General features: G+C 44.5%; 1 protein-coding gene and 1 long non-coding RNA gene across 6 annotated transcripts in view; one reads left to right on the top strand and one right to left on the bottom strand.

The window, feature by feature from the left end:
• Positions 1–5,549: 5,549 nt before the first annotated feature.
• Positions 5,550–17,500, bottom strand: part of nrcamb (neuronal cell adhesion molecule b) — a 76,685-nt gene continuing 64,734 nt past the window's right edge. For 2 of the 5 annotated variants that reach the window (XM_079859628.1, XM_079859627.1), the window contains 8 exons: positions 17,122–17,326; positions 15,986–16,108; positions 15,709–15,885; positions 13,949–14,071; positions 12,721–12,879; positions 11,396–11,527; positions 11,172–11,250; positions 5,550–7,863 (listed from right to left, as the gene is read on the bottom strand). In XM_079859628.1, coding sequence (XP_079715754.1) covers positions 7,671–7,863; positions 11,172–11,250; positions 11,396–11,527; positions 12,721–12,879; positions 13,949–14,071; positions 15,709–15,885; positions 15,986–16,108; positions 17,122–17,326 — 1,191 coding nt within the window. In that variant the 3' untranslated portion in view covers positions 5,550–7,670. Of the gene's footprint in view, positions 7,864–10,374; positions 11,251–11,395; positions 11,528–12,720; positions 12,880–13,948; positions 14,072–15,708; positions 15,886–15,985; positions 16,109–17,121; positions 17,327–17,500 lie in introns of those variants that run through there. The other 3 variants (XM_079859629.1, XM_079859630.1, XM_079859631.1) reach the window with 2 other exon arrangements.
• LOC307151549 lies at positions 11,779–12,356 on the top strand. Its single transcript, XR_013819899.1, has 2 exons — positions 11,779–12,007; positions 12,056–12,356. It is a non-coding gene; the product is annotated as an uncharacterized lncRNA (long non-coding RNA).

Raw genomic sequence — 17,500 nt, 5'->3', positions numbered from 1 at the left:
CTCTGCCTCTGCCTCTGCCTCTGGGTCTGTGTCTGTGTCTGCCTCTGCCTCTGCCTCTGGGTCTGGGTCTGAGTCTAAGTCTTGCTCTGGGTCTGGGTCTGGGTCTGAGTCTGGGCCTGGGTCTGAGTCTGGGTCTGTGTCTGTGTCTGCCTCTGCCTCTGGCTCTGGGTCTGAGTCTGGGTCTGGGTCTGAGTCTGGGCCTGGCTACGGGTTTGCCTCTGAGTCTGGGTCTAAGTCTGGCTCTGGGTCTGAATCTGAGTCTGGGTCTGGGTCTGGGTCTAAGTCTAAGTCTGGGTCTGGGTCTGGGTCTGGGTCTGGGTCTGGCTCTGGGTCTGGGTCTGAGTCTGGCTCTGTGTCTGCCTCTGCCTCTGGCTCTGGGTCTGAGTCTGGGTCTGGGTCTGAGTCTGGGCCTGGCTACGGGTCTGCCTCTGCCTCTGAGTCTGGGTCTAAGTCTGGCTCTGGGTCTGGCTCTGGGTCTGAGTCTGAGTCTGGGTCTGGGTCTGGGTCTTAGTCTGGGTCTGGGTCTGGGTCTGAGTCTGGGCCTGGGTCTGGGTCTGGGTCTGGCTTTGGGTCTGGGTCTGAGTCTGGCTCTGTGTCTTCCTCTGGCTCTGGCTCTGGCTCTGGGTCTGGGTCTGTGTCTGCCTCTGCCTCTGCATCTGGCTCTGCATCTGGCTCTGGGTCTGGGTCTGAGTCTAAGTCTTGCTCTGGGTCTGGGTCTGGCTCTGGGTCTGAGTCTGGGCCTGGGTCTGAGTCTGCCTCTGCCTCTGGCTCTGAGTCTGGCTCTGTGTCTGCCTCTGCCTCTGGCTCTGGGTCTGAGTCTGGGTCTGGGTCTGAGTCTGGGCCTAGCTACGGGTCTGCCTCTGCCTCTGAGTCTGGGTCTAAGTCTGGCTCTGGGTCTGGCTCTGGGTCTGAGTCTGAGTCTGAGTCTGGGTCTGGGTCTGGGTCTGGGTCTAAGTCTGGGTCTGGGTCTGGGTCTGGGTCTGGGTCTGAGTCTGGTCTGGTCTGGTCTGGTCTGGGTCTGGGTCTGAGTCTGGCTCTGGGTCTGAGTCTGGCTCTGAGTCTGGGTCTAAGTCTGGGTCTGAGTCTGGGTCTGGGTCTGGGTCTGGGTCTGGGTCTGGGTCTGAGTCTGGGCCTGGGTCTGAGTCTGGGTCTGGGTCTGGGTCTGGGTCTGGGTCTGGGTCTGAGTCTGGCTCTGTGTCTGCCTCTGCCTCTCGCTCTGGGTCTGAGTCTGGGTCTGGGTCTGAGTCTGGGCCTGGCTACGGGTCTGCCTCTGCCTCTGAGTCTGGGTCTAAGTCTGGCTCTGGGTCTGGCTCTGGCTCTGGGTCTGGGTCTGGGTCTGGGTCTGGGTCTGGCTCTGGGTCTGGCTCTGGGTCTGAGTCTGGGTCTGGGTCTAAGTCTATGTCTGGGTCTGGGTCTGGGTCTGGGTCTGGGTCTGAGTCTGGGTCTGGGTCTGGGTCTGGCTCTGGGTCTGAGTCTGGCTCTGTGTCTGCCTCTGGCTCTGGCTCTGGCTCTGGCTCTGGCTCTGGGTCTGTGTCTGCCTCTGCATCTGGCTCTGGGTCTGGGTCTGAGTCTAAGTCTTGCTCTGGGTCTGAGTCTGGGCCTGGGTCTGAGTCTGGGTCTGGGTCTGGGTCTGAGTCTGGTTCTGTGTCTGCCTCTGCCTCTGGCTCTGGGTCTGGGTCTGGGTCTGGGTCTGAGTCTGGCTCTGGCTCTGGGTCTGAGTCTGGGTCTAAGTCTGGGTCTGGGTCTGAGTCTGAGTCTGAGTCTGGTCCGGTCTGGGTCTGAGTCTGGCTCTGGGTCTGGGTCTGGGTCTGAGTCTGGGTCTGAGTCTGGGTCTGAGTCTGGGTCTAAGTCTGGGTCTGGGTCTGAGTCTGAGTCTGAGTCTGGTCCGGTCTGAGACTGGCTCTGGGTCTGAGTCTGAGTCTGGCTCTGGCTCTGGGTCTGAGTCTGGGTCTAAGTCTGGGTCTGGGTCTGAGTCTGAGTCTGAGTCTGGTCCGGTCTGGGTCTGAGTCTGGCTCTGGGTCTGGGTCTGGGTCTGGGTCTGAGTCTGGGTCTGAGTCTGGGTCTAAGTCTGGCTCTGGCTCTGGCTCTGAGTCTGGCTCTGGGTCTGAGTCTGAGTCTGAGTCTGAGTCTGAGTCTGGGTCTAAGTCTGGGTCTGGATCTGGGTCTGAGTCTGAGTCTGAGACTGGCTCTGGGTCTGAGTCTGAGTCTGAGTCTGAGTCTGAGTCTGGCTCTGGCTCTGGGTCTGAGTCTGAGTCTGGGTCTAAGTCTGGGTCTGGGTCTGGGTCTGAGTCTGAGTCTGAGTCTGAGTCTGAGTCTGGTCCGGTCTGGGTCTGAGTCTGGGTCTGGGTCTGAGTCTGAGTCTGAGTCTGGGTCTGGGTCTGGGTCTGAGTCTGGGTCTGAGTCTGGGTCTAAGTCTGGCTCTGGCTCTGGCTCTGGCTCTGAGTCTGGCTCTGGGTCTGAGTCTGAGTCTGAGTCTGAGTCTGAGTCTGGCTCTGGGTCTAAGTCTAAGTCTGGGTCTGGGTCTGGGTCTGGGTCTGGGTCTGGGTCTGAGTCTGGTCCGGTACGGGTCTGGGTCTGGGTCTGAGTCTGGCTCTGGGTCTGAGTCTGGGTCTGGGTCTGGGTCTGGGTCTGGGTCTGGGTCTGAGTCTGGTCCGGTCCGGGTCTGGGTCTGAGTCTGGCTCTGGCTCTGAGTCTGGGTCAGGGTCAGGGTCAGGGTCTGGGTCTGGGTATGGGCCTGCTGCGAGCTCCTGGTGTAGAGGAGCAAGGTCACGTTTCCCAGAATGCAGCTGGGAGACAGCAGTCTCAGCATTTCTGATATCTATAGCTAAAGCATTTATCCAAAGTGCATTTCCCTGCTGGGGAGGTTATCAAACTGATGGATGTTTCAGAGATAACAACGGTTAAAGTGACCTAAGATAAGAAGAGCAGCATCAGGAAATGGGTTCTCGTGCCTGTTGATCATGTCGTGTAATTCTCTAAGTGCGCTGTCCTCGCTAGCCAAGGAGGGATGTACCCTGTATAACGCAGTTCTCTGGGCAAATGAAATGGTCTGCATTTCACAGTAATATACTCCACGCTTTCAGAACATGGCTGTGATATTACTGTGTTATCGGAGTCCCAGGATAGTTGACGAGGTTAGCCCTTCTGTCCCCCCGCGTGTCGGCTCTGGGAACGGGGTTAGGGCTTCGTCGGCAGTCCTCTGTCTGAACCACGTTTCACAGAAACATAAAAGGGGACAATCCTGGATGTACCTCTGTGTATCCATCCGAAAAGATCATCTGTCTTGTTTGCTCGGGACTGGACATTAGCCAGGAGCGTGATCGGAAGAGTTAGCCGGCCTTCGCTAACCAGTCGGCGGAGTCTCCGTTACGCTTCTTACATGGTTTGATATGACTTGCTATTCTAAGATTTTCCATGACAACTTGCTGAAGATATTCTCCTGAAGATATATTGAAGAATGTTGTGAACCAAACAACATTGGACCCCATTGATTGAACACAGGGACATTTCTCAATGAAGAAGAAGAAGAAGAAGAATGAAAGTCATAGAGGTTTGAACGGCATGATGGAGAGTAAATGATGACAGAATGAAACTGTGGCTTTAATGAAGCAGACTGACTAAACTCTGATTACGAGGGAAATTTAGTTTCTAATTAAAACAGCTTCAAAATCTCATCTGGAGAAAATTAAGTGTGCACAAACCTGTGAAGATGAGCTGGTGTTGGGTTAGTGCTCTCTGTGACTCTCTCAGCCGACACTAGATGGAGACAGAAACCAGGAGAACTTCGACACACACTGAGAATCAACCAACCATCTCCAGTACTAGAACCCATTCTGATCAAGTCTCTAACCAGGGCTCCGGGAGATGATTACAATAATATAAAATAAGACAAACAAGATTTAAAAGAAGCTAAAATAACTAAAAATCAAGATATTTCTAATGCTGAATTCACCAGCACATCAACTGCTTTTTTGTCTTTGAACAACCAGGATTCTTGGAAAACTGGGATATTTGAGAAACCTAATTTTAAAAGTGTGATTTCTAGAAATGGGATCTTTTTGTATCCTTTTACGTTACAATTTTAAAACACCATCCTAATTTTTAAAATCAACCCTATTTATACACTGAAGCCATAGAATAATTTCTAGTTTCTCAAAGAACCTTTATTTATTAAGAGTGAATCCAGTAAATTTCGAACGACACTGATTAAAAAGAGGAACCCAGAAGAACGTTCATCTCTAAAAACCTCTGCAATCCTGAAATGTAATCTTTTCAATTATAATTATTTTAGTGACTTGTTTGAATATCTGGACACTCCTTTGTCATTACAGCAGAGGAACCAGAGGAACCTGATAACAATAAGCTTGAGAGCCGCTGATCCTCCAAACACCTCGATGAGTGTTTGTTTACAGGCTTCATGATGACATCATCCTCATCATCATCCTCATCATCATCATCATCAGAACATCTAGAGCTGGTTGAGATGTTTGCGGCTGCTTCAGTTTAATTTCATCTGTTGACACTATGACAATTCGCCACAAAATGATCAAGAACTGCATAAAGTAACTAGTGTTTATTTAACCGACAGCTAAATGTGTGTGTGTACAGTATGTATGTGTGTGTGTGTGTGAGAGAGAAAGAGAGAGAGAGAGAGAGTGTGTGCCAGCACTGTGACACACACACACACCCACACACCCACACACACAGCAAGTGTTCGACAGATGGCTCTCTCTTTCTCTCTTTCCACACTGAAATGACAATGACTAAAATAAACGCTCTGATCTTCTACACACTGATACTCACTGTGTGTTTGTGATTTTCTATCTTTCTGCTTCAGATCCAGAATTCACTAGAAACTTTTGTTGCTCCCAAAATAACCCAGAGCATCTCACTACAAAAAAAAATCATGCTCTTCTGTATTTCTGTCTTGTTTTCCAGCACAAATATCTGAACATTCTTATATCAAAATACATTTATTGGAGAAGAACAATGACAATTGAAGAACAATTGAAAACAATGAAGATATTAAGTCTTGTTTCCGGTATTAAAATGTTTGTTTGTGCTTAAAACCAGAACAAATATCTGCCAATGGAGTCAAAGGGAAAACAAGAGTATTTTTCTGACTCCATTGGCAGATATTTGTTCTGGTTAGATTTTTGTTGTTGCTGCAGTGTGCAGTGTTGACAGAACCGGGCTAATATGGTCAATTCTGGTAAGAACTCGAGCTGCTGCGTTTTGGACCAGCTGTAGTTTGTTTATTAAGCGTGCAGGGCAACCACCCAGTAGAGCATTACAATAATCTAGCCTTTCTCCCAGGGGTAGCATGAACAGAGTGAACAGCAGCGGTCCTAGTACTGAGCCTTGTGGTACGCCATACTGAACTTGTGATCGATGTGATGTCTCTTTGTTTATACTGAATTCCACCACACACACACACACACACACACACACACACACACACACACACACACACACACACACACACACACACACACACACTGACTCAGATGTTATAAGAAACAAGAAATGAATCAAACAGAAGAGATGTATATTGCAATACATTTATTCATTCCATATTATTCTGCATATTATACTTATAGAGGCTGAAATATCATCCACTGGAACTTCAGTAAAATGATAAAATGAGACGTGGGGTTAGTAAATCTCCGACAGTTCTGAGATTAAAGTACAAAATCCCTTTACAAACCAAGAGCTGCGGTACATTATAAAACATGAGATAAATACTGAATAAAACACTGAAGAAACTAAACCACAGCAGACACACACACACTCTCTCTCTCTCTCACACACACACACGCACACACACTTCAGTCCTCAAGCCAAACAAACTCTCGCTTTATTTACAGTAACAAAATATCTTTACAAAACAACATTTAACATTTCAAATTCAAACTTGATGCAAGTTATGAAAAAAGCATAAACACATCTTTCATACACAGTTCATTTCGCTGAGCTGACCTACAAAAACTGAACAAGGCAAAATAGAAATAGGGTAAATTACATGAAAAACCCCCAAAATCTGAAATTATAAAGAATATTTTATGCATCAAGAAAATTAAGTATATTTTGTCCATTGCAGTGATGAGTATGAAATCTCTTCTAATTCTACGAATAAGAGTTTGGGTATTTAATCGTCATAAATAGTCTTGCATGCAATGGAATGCAATGCAAAGAAAGAAAAAAGGTCTATATTTTCTTTATCTAAAATATTATTTCTTTTTTTTTTCTTTTGATTGTGGGATGAAATATAAGCCAGACATTCTGTTGTGAATGTCCCCCTATAGAGATGAATTGTAGTCGCACATGTTAATATTAAAGAGCGCTGAGATCCTCCATTAGCACATGAACTCATGTCTGAGTGTGAATGCTTTCAGGAAGATGAAGCATCCTCATCCTCATCCTCACAGGGTTGCTATGGGAACTGCACAGGTTCACATGCAGGTCAGGATGCGGGTGGCGGGTCATGTGATGTGATGATGCGGCGCAGAGAGGACAGGCACTCTAGTGTAATATCAGAATATTGTCATCACGCATCAGCTGTGTTCACAAAACTGGACATCACATGACTGAAGCGTCACATGACCTCACTGTTACTCAGCGTTTAACTCAATCTTGGGTAAAAATGTTATGAATTCTGACAGACTTTACATTTTCATCATGGATTAAACTACAGTATTCTGTGCAAAGATTGTCCTCAGTGTTTCTGTCTCGTTTCCCAGCACACACATCTAAACATTCTAAACTCAAGATGCATTTACTGGAGAAGAACAACGACTGAAGATATTAAGACTTGCTTCCTGAAAAATCATCAAAACGAAGAGAGTTTGTGCTTAAAACTATGAAGTAAAAGTCTTCGGGACAAAGTTTTATGTTGGCTTGACAAAAACCTTGTCTGAAGTTCTGAAGGTTTTATAAGCTTCTTAGCATGGTCTATCATGTTGTTAGCATGTCTTAGCATGTGCTGAACGTTATTTTACATTTTGCTATCATGTTTTATTACATTGTTAGCATGAATTAACATATTACTAGCATGTCTTACCAATTGCTAACATGTTGCTAGCATATTTGAACACTTTGCTAACGTTTTAGCATTTTGCTAGCAAGAATGAGTATGTTGCTAACATGTTTTGACACAATGCTAACATAAATTAGCATATTGCTAGCATGATTTAGCATGTTACTAGCATGTTGCTAGCGTTAATTAGCACATTGCTAGCATGAATTAGCATGTTTGCTAATATGTTTTGACACATTGCTAACGTAAATTAACACATTGCGTGCATGATTTAACAGGTTACTAGCATGTTTTAACATGTTGGGTTAGGGTTAGGGTTAACCCTAACATGAATAAGCACGTTGCTATTATGAATAGGGTTAGAGTAGCATGTCTTAAGCTAGTTACCAGGCTTTGCTAGTGATAGATACTCGGTGGATGAAGCTGTTAAGAGTTAGGGTTGTATGGGATTTTTCGCGGTTTGATCGTGTTTTCTGTTTAAGTTTAGTCTCAGAAGAAGAAGAAGGTTTGCATATAACAAACCATTATCTGCTAACGGGGCCAGAAAGCTCTCCCTTTACTCTGAGATGTCCAGTAGTGTGCTGCAGTGTGAGCGTGTGTTATTGTGAACCCGGCGGCTGGTCTGGGGTCAGTCCTACACCAGCGAGTTGATGACCGGAGACGGGGGCCCGGACCTGCCGCTGTACTGGCCGATGAAGGAGCCGTCCTCGTTGAACTGCGTGTCCCCGGAGTCGGCGTACTCCACTAAGCTGTCCTCGCTGCCGTCGCGCGGGACCGTCCCGCTGGAGGGCGTGGGGCTAACTCTGAGCGGCTTACGGTCCTCCTCACTGCGAGAGAAACCACAGGTGAACCATGAGGCAAGCACTGCAGACATCACGCGCTTCAAACACCTGCACACTCCTGCATCAGGACACACTCGCTGGAGACGTGAGGAGGAACCGGAGCGTCTCCAGTAAACGTGTCCTGATTTAACCCTCATCCTGCCCTCGGGTCTTTCCGAAACTCATCTTTTAAAAGTTTTCATCAGAGACTGTGTCCAAGACTCTAGGACTTTTGTCGCACTTGAACCACAAATACAAAGAATTTTTTTTTTTTATGGATTCAAGGAGTTTTGTTGTTGAAATTTAAAAAAGTAACAAATCCTTCATTCGCGGGTCAATTTGACCCCCTTAGGAATGAATGGAATGCGAGGAATGCTTCAGTACACACAGAAAAACCTAAAAATGCTCAAAATTCAAAGTAAAAATGCTAAAACTATACCAAAAAAAATAATTTTATAATGTCTACATGTGTTTCTGAATGCACACAGAAGAGAAATGGCTTTAGGACCCAGAGGAACAGCTCATTTACTCCATATAGAGCTATAAGGCCATCTAGTGGCTAGAGTCATGAAACATCATGTTATTTTATTATTTTTCCACAAGAGGTCAGCAAAGACTCCCAATGTAAGATATTTTGAGCTGAATTAAAAGGGCTCAAAATCAAAATTGAATTTTAATTGAATAAAATTCAATTATTTTGAATTTAAGTTGAAAGAATGTGAGGAATGTGCTTAAATTACTATTTATTTATTATTTATTAATCAAATCTAGTAATTTAAAGGTAAAATAATAATAAATTGCATTAAAAAATATAATCAAAATGAAATAAAATTAGCTTTCTGGACAAAAAATAAATAAATAAATCAAATATAATTTTAGGGCTTCGGGTCGTTGTGACCCGCGAGGGAAGGATGAAGGTTAAGAATGTTGAGATGTTTGTGCTGGAAAACGAGACAGAAACACTGAGGAAGAGCATCATGATTTCAGTGAGCTCGTGACAGGACATGAAACACACATGCACATTTAAAATCACATACATGTGACGTGAATCTCAGAGCATGTGTTAAAGCTTTAAATCATCTCATTTATGGTCAACCATCAGACGGATGAAGCATCCAAGCGTGAAGATGAAGAGCAGACTGATCTCAGAAGCACTGAAGCAGCAGCAGAACCTGATCCGGTTCATGCAGACACGCTCGTTCTGCTGGCGCTTCATTACACACACACACACACACACACACACACACACACATGACGACTGATGGACATGTGGACACACTTCCCCTGAATCTACTGTAAATAATATACTGGGAGTGCACGGCTGATTACTGTACTTATAGACCGCAGTCAGTCACTGATGACCATTACTAATGTAATCTATTAGATTACACCTTTCAGGTAATGTAATCCGACTACTTTTTGATTACTCGTCTATCACAGATTATTCTGCACCGCACTGATATAAAACCATAAACAAAACAGAAATTACATTCCATTCTTTACCATGAACTTTAAGTGCATTAAACATCACAATACATCAGAGTTCATGAAAAGCTAATACTTAAATCATAAAAATTATACAAATCATAATCATAAAATAAAAAAGAAAAATGAAAATATATATATAAAAAAAATGTACTTAAAAAAAACGTAGTAAAAAACTATCTTTTTTATTTACCTGCAGAATATCTTTTTAGTAAGTGTTTATATTTTTAAATTTATATTTTTTATTTAAAAAATGCAAACTAAAAAGTATGGAAGCTTGTTTCCGCCAAAGAATGAAAAATGAAAGGTCATTGCGACTTTATATCTTGCAATTCTGACTTTATTTCTCACAATTATGAGATATAAAGTCGCAATTGCGAAAAATAAAGTCAGAATTGCGAGAGAAAAAGTCACAATCATCTTTTAAAATGTTTTATTCTGTGGCAGAAACAAGCTTCCATAAAAACATATTTTGCAGGTAAAAAAAAAGAAAAAAGAAAAAAAAAAATATTTTAGTAAGTGTTTTTATTTTTTTATTTTTATTTTTTATTTTTTTTTATTTTCAATATAAAATTTTATATTTTTCATATTTAAAAAAACAAAAACACTTACTAAAATATATATAATTTTTGTTTACCTGCAAAATATCTTTTTAGTACTTGTTTTTATTGTTTATATTTTAATATGTATCTTTTTTATTTAAAAACACATACTAAAAAGATATTTTGCAGGTAAACAAAAAATTATATATATTTTAGTAAGTGTTTTTTATTTTTTCATTTAAAATTTTTTTTTTTTTAATTTTATTTAAAAACAATAAAAACACTTACTAAAAAGATAATTATTTTTGTTTAACTGCAAAATATCTTTTTAGTAAGTGTTTTTATTGTAAAATGTGTTTTTTATTGTTTTTATTTAATAAAAATAATATTTAAAAACAAAAAAGCACTTACTAAAAAGACCTATTTTGCTTGTTTACCTGCATGTCAATTTAAAGCAAAATGCACAGTAAAAGAGAAGAAAGAAGATTCAGGGAATAATCTACTGTGTGAATAATATGTAATCAATAAAAGGAACTGTAATCTGATCACAAGCATTGGAAACTGTGACGAAGCACTTAATGTGTGTGATGTGCAGGTGATCCAGATGTGATCAGTTACTCTGGGCTCTGCTGATTGAGTCTGTGAGTGCGCTTCAAGAGAAGTGTGATCCTGGAATGACTGTGTTTCTCCCAGTGGATCCGCATGCAGATTCCCGCTTACCTTCCGCCTGGATTCAGTGTTTGTGACGTCACCATCACACACTGAGATCAGTGAGGAGTGTGTGTGCATCGAGCGCACACTACAGGACTGAAGCTCGACACACAGAGTAAAGTCTGAATGATGGTCTACTACACACTCATATAAAAGCTTGCATGTCAGTCATATTCACATCATGTGATGGGATGAGGAAAGATAAACATCTACTGCAATCATCTCAAAAAATCAAGGAAATCGTTTAATGATATAAAAGAATATTGCTGTACAGGAGTAAAGTGCGCGGGGCGTCTCGCGTGCAGAGTAAAGCAGGAGGAGACTGTAAATGTTCAGATCTGTAAACTAAACTAAGATCGTCTGCGGGACAGGAACACAATCTGATGCAGGAGACACGTGCTGAAGTCCATCCATGCGGAGCGTCCTGGAAAACTGCAGATCAAGTCCCTCAGAATCCGGATCATATGGAGATGAAGATGGAGAATCCCAGAGTCGTGGAGAAGTGCTGACTGCGCAGATGTGGTCTCCTGAGGGGTCAGAGGTCAGGGGTCAGGGGTCAGGTCAGCGCTCTCTCACCTGTACTCTCCAAACGTTATATCGTCCTCCTTCATGGGCTGGATCTCCGGGTCTCCGTGAGCGTCCTCCTTCTCTTTAACTGAGACAAACATCAGAGATCAGAGTCACACACACACGAGAAGACACAAACATCTTGGTACTTGAACCAAATTAAACGTTAATTGACGTTATGTAACATAAATGTCTGCTAAAAGATTAAATGTAAATGTCAACACAAGTCTCACCTGGATATTTCCCGCCCTTGTTCCTCTTGATGAAGCAGACGATGAGCAGGATGAGGATGAGCAGAGCGATGGCCGACATCAGCCCGATGAACCAGCCCTGAGTGGCGATGTCCACCTGCGGACTCACCATCGCTGAGGAAGAGGAGGAAGAGGAGGAGGATGAGACACGGCAGATCCGTTCGTCAGCGAGTCACGGAGGATCACGAACACACGAGGGACGGACGCTCAAACACACACTCAGTGTTACTCTCGTCTTCCAGTACATCGATGACATACAGCACACTTAATATCAGCAGTCTGTGTTTCTTCAGTACATGTACCTCAATTTAAAGGTGACACATTATGCCCCTTTTCACAAGATGTGATATTAATCTATGGTGTCCCCAGAATGTGTCTGTGAAATTTCAGCTCAAAATATCAGATCATTTATTATAGCTTGTCAAATTTGCCCCTTTGTGGGTGTGAGCAAAAACGCTCCGTTTGTGTGTGTGTCCCTTTAAATGCAAATGAGCTTTAGCCCCGCCTCCGTTCAGAAGAGGGCGGAGTCTTTACACGAGCTTCAGAAACTCCGGCAATAACAGAACAGGCCAATCTCCCTCATCCAGAATCCCAGTATAACCAGTAGCAAATGTGCAGCCTTACGGAGAGACTCAGGAAGAGCTTCTGAATGTTAGCGGAGACATTTCTGTAGTTGTTGTGGAGTTACACTGATCATCTCATCATCATGTTGAACTTCTCCACAAGTGTCCACAGTTCCTGAGGTCTTTATAAGACAGCGGTGACATGTTCTGGTCAATAGTGTTCAGTGCTCGTCTGTGCTCAACCACAGAACAGCTTCAGGCTCTGCTGGATCTTCATCAGTGCGTTAGAACTGGTCTCTGTTGGCGCGTGTGGAACCAAATGTCGCTGGTGTGTGTAAACGTGCAGATTAAGGGCCGGTGATATTATAATAAGATCCTCTTCATACGTCAGAAGGAGAGCGAAATCTGATCGGATTATTTTTTGACATGCTTGCAGAGAAAGGCTCACCAGAACACAGTTACTGGGTTTCACTTTTCACGTTTTCTGTGTCGGTAGAAGCACCGGGACTCGATTATAGCACTTAAATATGGAAAAAAATGTCCCCTTTAAGAATATTTGTACTGAAAAACAAGACAGAGACACTGAGGAAGAGCCTCATTTTGTGCGGGTATAGTCATGCTGATCAGTGGATAAAGACTCATGAGCACAGACAGACTCATGCAGACGCTCATCAACACATCTCCCAGCATGCATCACAGCAGGCACGTATCCCACAAGGCCTTGAGGCTGAGAGGAAGCCTCACCTGGGAGCGTGACCAACAGCTCCTCGGAGCGCCGGAGCGAGCGCTCGTCCTCCCGACCTCCAGCCACCACCCGCACCTTGTAGGACAAACCCTCCTTCAAACCCTTAAGCACGTGGAACTGAGAGCCGTTGACCTTCTCTGTGTGCCAGTCTTCATCACCTGAGGGTTTCCAGCACACGTTCAGATCTCTACACCTTCTGACCTCCTATACTGTTAATCTACTGAACAACTCAACCGTTATGAGCCTTCACTGCAAAACATGAGGCTCCTCCTCAGTGTTTCTGTCTCGTTTTCTAGCTAGTTATCTAAACATTCATTTACTGGGGAAGAGCAATGACTGAAGATCAAACTCATTAAACGAGACTTAAAGGGATACTCCACTTCTTTTGGAAATAGGCTCATTTTAAACAGTTGAGTTTTACCGTTTTCGAATCCATTCAGCCGAACTCCGGGTCTGGCGGTACCACTTTTAGCATAGCTTAGCATAGATCATTGAATTGGACAAGACCATTAGCATCTCTCTCAAGAAAATCAAGAAACTTTGCTGCCGTACCATGGGTCCAGCAGGCGTAATGATATGACGCAGCACCTGATAATAGTCCCCAGCTCAGTAACTTCCAACGTGACCGGGACTAAGTTTGTCTAACCTATTAGACCTATTTTCAGGCGCTGCGTCATATCATTACGCCTGCTGCACCCATGGTACGGCAGCAGAGTTTCTTGATTATTACGCAGGAATGAGAGTATAGTTCCTAGCCATATCAGCCTAGAAAATCGCAACTTTACATTTTCCGTCGGTCTTAGTATATTATGTAACTACACAAGAGTCAAGGTTTAAATAGGAAAAATATCGAAACACTTTGGTCATTTTTTTTTGAGAGAGATGCTAATGGTCCTGTCCGATTCAATGATCTATGCTAAGCTATGCTAAAAGTGGTACCGCCAGACCCGGAGTTCGGCTGAATGGAAAACGGTAAAACTCAACTGTTTAACTCTGGGGGAGTTGTAAAATGAGCCTATTTCCAAAAAAAGTGGAGTATCCCTTTAATATCTTCAGTCCTTGTGCTTCTCCAGTGAATGTCTCCTGGTGTAGGACTGTTCAGGAGCAGGATCATGTTTTGCAGTGTATCCCGGTCGGACAACTCTGTTAGTGACTACATGAGCTCTACTCTATATGTTCATGTGTTTGATCATCATAAAGCACGACACACGCATGCAGGAGTCTTACTGTTGTCTATAATATATTCAACATAAAGGTGTTTCTCGGGACCCCAGTATTCCCAACTGATCAGCGCTCCGTCCTCGCTCACGGATGAGCTGACGTTCCCGAATGCAGGAGCGATGGCTGGCGCTGAGAGAGAGAGACACAAGCATCAGCTCTGGCTGCAGATCTGTGAGGAGAAACTGAACGACTAACGCGAGAGCCGCTGTTTACTGAGTGAGTAGAGTGAGGGCGGGAAATGACATGTGACATTAGCGTGTTAGGGGCGGGGCTACTGATGATGCCACTACAGCGGCTGTACCCGCGTGCTGGGGGGGGGGGTGCCGAGCTCCTGGAAAACACACACACACACACTCTCACACATATACACACACTCACACAGCATCACGTGACTCCAGCAGATCAGATCACATCAGCGAGTGTCAGGAGGAAAGAGGAGGAGGACATTTATAAAGAGGAAAGATTAAAAGATCAGAAGGAAAACACACACAGGACTCTGGCATTCCTCCCCTAAGAGAAGTGTGTACATATAAAGGTTAAATGCATCAATCTTTGAGAGCAAATTAAGAGTTTAAACCCATTTTCAGTGATGAAACTGATTAGAGTAAAATGTCTTTTATTGACTTGAACCTGGACTTTAAAGTGGACTCGAACCTCTTGCAGTTGTGATACAGTCTCAGTCCACATTACATTCACACTAGTGTTTTAGGAAGCCAAACCATTAATAATAGTAATAATAATAATAATAACTTCAGTATTTTTGAGGCATACTTAGACTTAAGTACCTGTACTGTAACTGAAGCACACTTTCTCTGTAGTGAATTAAACAGAAAACTCACAGAACGGACAGTGAGACGCTAGTGTGCCCTTTCTAGTGGACGTACCTCTGTGGAGGATGGTGAGACGCTAGTGTGCCCTGTCTAGTGGACGTACCTCTGTGGAGGATGGTGAGACGCTAGTGTGCCCTGTCTAGTGGACGTACCTCTGTGGAGGATGGTGAGACGCTAGTGCGCCCTGTCTAATGGACGTACCTCTGTGGAGGATGGTGAGACGCTAGTGCGCCCTGTCTAGTGGACGTACCTCTGTGGAGGATGGTGAGATGCTAGTGTGCCCTGTCTAGTGGACGTACCTCTGTGGAGGATGGTGAGACGCTAGTGCGCCCTGTCTAATGGACGTACCTCTGTGGAGGATGGTGAGATGCTAGTGCGCCCTGTCTAGTGGATGTACCTCTGTGGAGGATGGTGAGATGCTAGTGTGCCCTGTCTAGTCGACATACCTCTGTGGAGGATGGTGAGACCCTAGTGCGCCCTGTCTAATGGACGTACCTCTGTGGAGGATGGTGAGACGCTAGTGCGCCCTGTCTAGTGGACGTACCTCTGTGGAGGATGGTGAGACGCTAGTGCGCCCTGTCTAGTGGACGTACCTCTGTGGAGGATGGTGAGACGCTAGTGTGCCCTGTCTAGTGGACGTACCTCTGTGGAGGATGGTGAGACGCTAGTGTGCCCTGTCTAGTGGACGTACCTCTGTGGAGGATGGTGAGACACTAGTGTGCCCTGTCTAGTGGACGTACCTCTGTGGAGGATGGTGAGACGCTAGTGTGCCCTGTCTAGTGGACGTACCTCTGTGGAGGATGGTGAGACACTAGTGTGCCCTGTCTAGTGGACGTACCTCTGTGGAGGATGGTGAGACACTAGTGAGCCCTATCTAGTGGACGTACCTCTGTGGAGGATGGTGAGACACTAGTGAGCCCTATCTAGTGGACGTACCTCTGTGGAGGATGGTGACGGCCTCCTCGGTGAGCGCAGGACCGGATCCCTGCTGCGTTTTGGCACTGAAATAGAACTTGTAGCGCGTGCTGTGATAGAGGTTGTGCAGCGTTACACTGCTTTGATTGGACGGCAGATCCATCTCATCCAGCAGACCCACGTCATGGCTGCTGTTGACTGGAGGCGGAGCGAGAGCGAAAAGGGGCGGGGTCATGTTATTTCAGCCAATCAAAAGCCGCTGTAGATTTAGATCTTAGGTGAGGAGAGGTTCTCTCACCCGTCTGATATCTGAGGGTGTATCCGGTCAGACGGCCGTTCCTCTCGTGAGGTGGAGCCCACTCCAGCGTCAGAGAGTCCAGATCCGAAGCCGACACGCGGAAGAACGACGGCACGCCGGGAACTGGAACCATACAGACCACAAAATCTGTGCCTTCAAGTCAAGTCAGCTTTATTTCTAGAGCGCTTTATACAGTACAGATCATTTCAGAGCAGTTTCACAGTGATAAACAGGAAAACAGAATCAATGATGCAAACTAAATATGAGACACATTTAGATTCAGTGGTGAAGCAGCTCTACAGAAGATCAGAGAGTCATTATTCAGATCAGTTCAGTGGTGGTTAAGTTCATCATTGATGAAACGAGTTCAATTTCAGCTGTAAAGCTGCTCTGCAGGAAAAAATTCTGAATTGCGAGATAAAAATTGCAATAGCGAGGAAAAGTCAGAATTGCAAGATAAAAAGTTGCAATTGCGAAAAAAGTCAGAATTGCGAGATAAAAAGTTGCAATTGCGAAAAAAGCCAGAAATGCGAGAAATAAACTCATGATTGAGAGGAAAAGCCAGAATTACAAGAGAAAAAATTGCAATTGCGAGAAAAAGTCAGAATTGCCAGATAAAAACTTAGTTGCAAGAAAAAGTCAAAACTGAGAGATAAAAATTGCAATTGCGAGAAAAAAGTCCGAATTGCGAGATAAAAACGTACAATTACAAGAAAAGTCAAAACTGAGAGATAAAAAGTCGCAATTGTGAAGAAAGTCAGAATTGTGAGAAGAAAGTCGGAAAGAAAAAAGCATGATTGCGAAAAAAAAGTCTTGCAAAAGAATTGCAAGGTAAAAAATTACAATTTGTAGAAAAAGTCACAATTACGAGATAAAAACATACAGTTGCAAGAAAAAGTCAAAACTGAGGGATAAAAAGTTGCAATTGTGAAAAAAGTCAGAATAGCTAGATAAAAAGTCACAATTGTGAGAAATAAAGTCAGAATTGCGAGATAAAAAGTCACAAGGACCTTTTTTATCTTTTATTCCATGTGGGAAACAAGCTTCCATATTGTTGTCATTTGATAGTGTCAGTGGACCTGAATGTATGATATGAGTGAATAAAGCGGGCTGAGCGAGTGTTCAGAAGCTCTCACCGCCCTCCGGCGTCTCGAAGCGTTGCGGGGCGCTAGCGGGTCCTTCCCCGCGGCTGTTGAACGCCCTCACATGCAGACTGTAGACGCTGAACGGGTGCAGGTCCGGGAGCTTCCCGCGGTTTCTGTTGGGCCCGAAGCTCTCGCTCCGCTGCTCGCCGTGGTGAGAGTTGTGTCGGTGTAAACTCCGCTCGCGCTGGTAATGGACCTGCACACAGACAACAGAGTTTCCACACGCTCGTATATCCCAGCATGCACTAGTCTAAGATCACACCCTCAGAAATTTCCCAGGAGCAAAAGTCATCTTGATTTCATAAGCATAATTTATTTGAAAACAGTAGGGGTGTCACAATATATCGTGTCACAATATATTTCTCACTTT

Source organism: Squalius cephalus (assembly GCF_949319135.1).
Source record: "Squalius cephalus genome assembly, chromosome: 23".
In the NCBI taxonomy this organism is placed as follows: domain Eukaryota; kingdom Metazoa; phylum Chordata; class Actinopteri; order Cypriniformes; family Leuciscidae; genus Squalius; species Squalius cephalus.
Note: the sequence above shows the minus strand (reverse complement) of the source record. Positions and strands in the feature narration are given on the sequence as shown.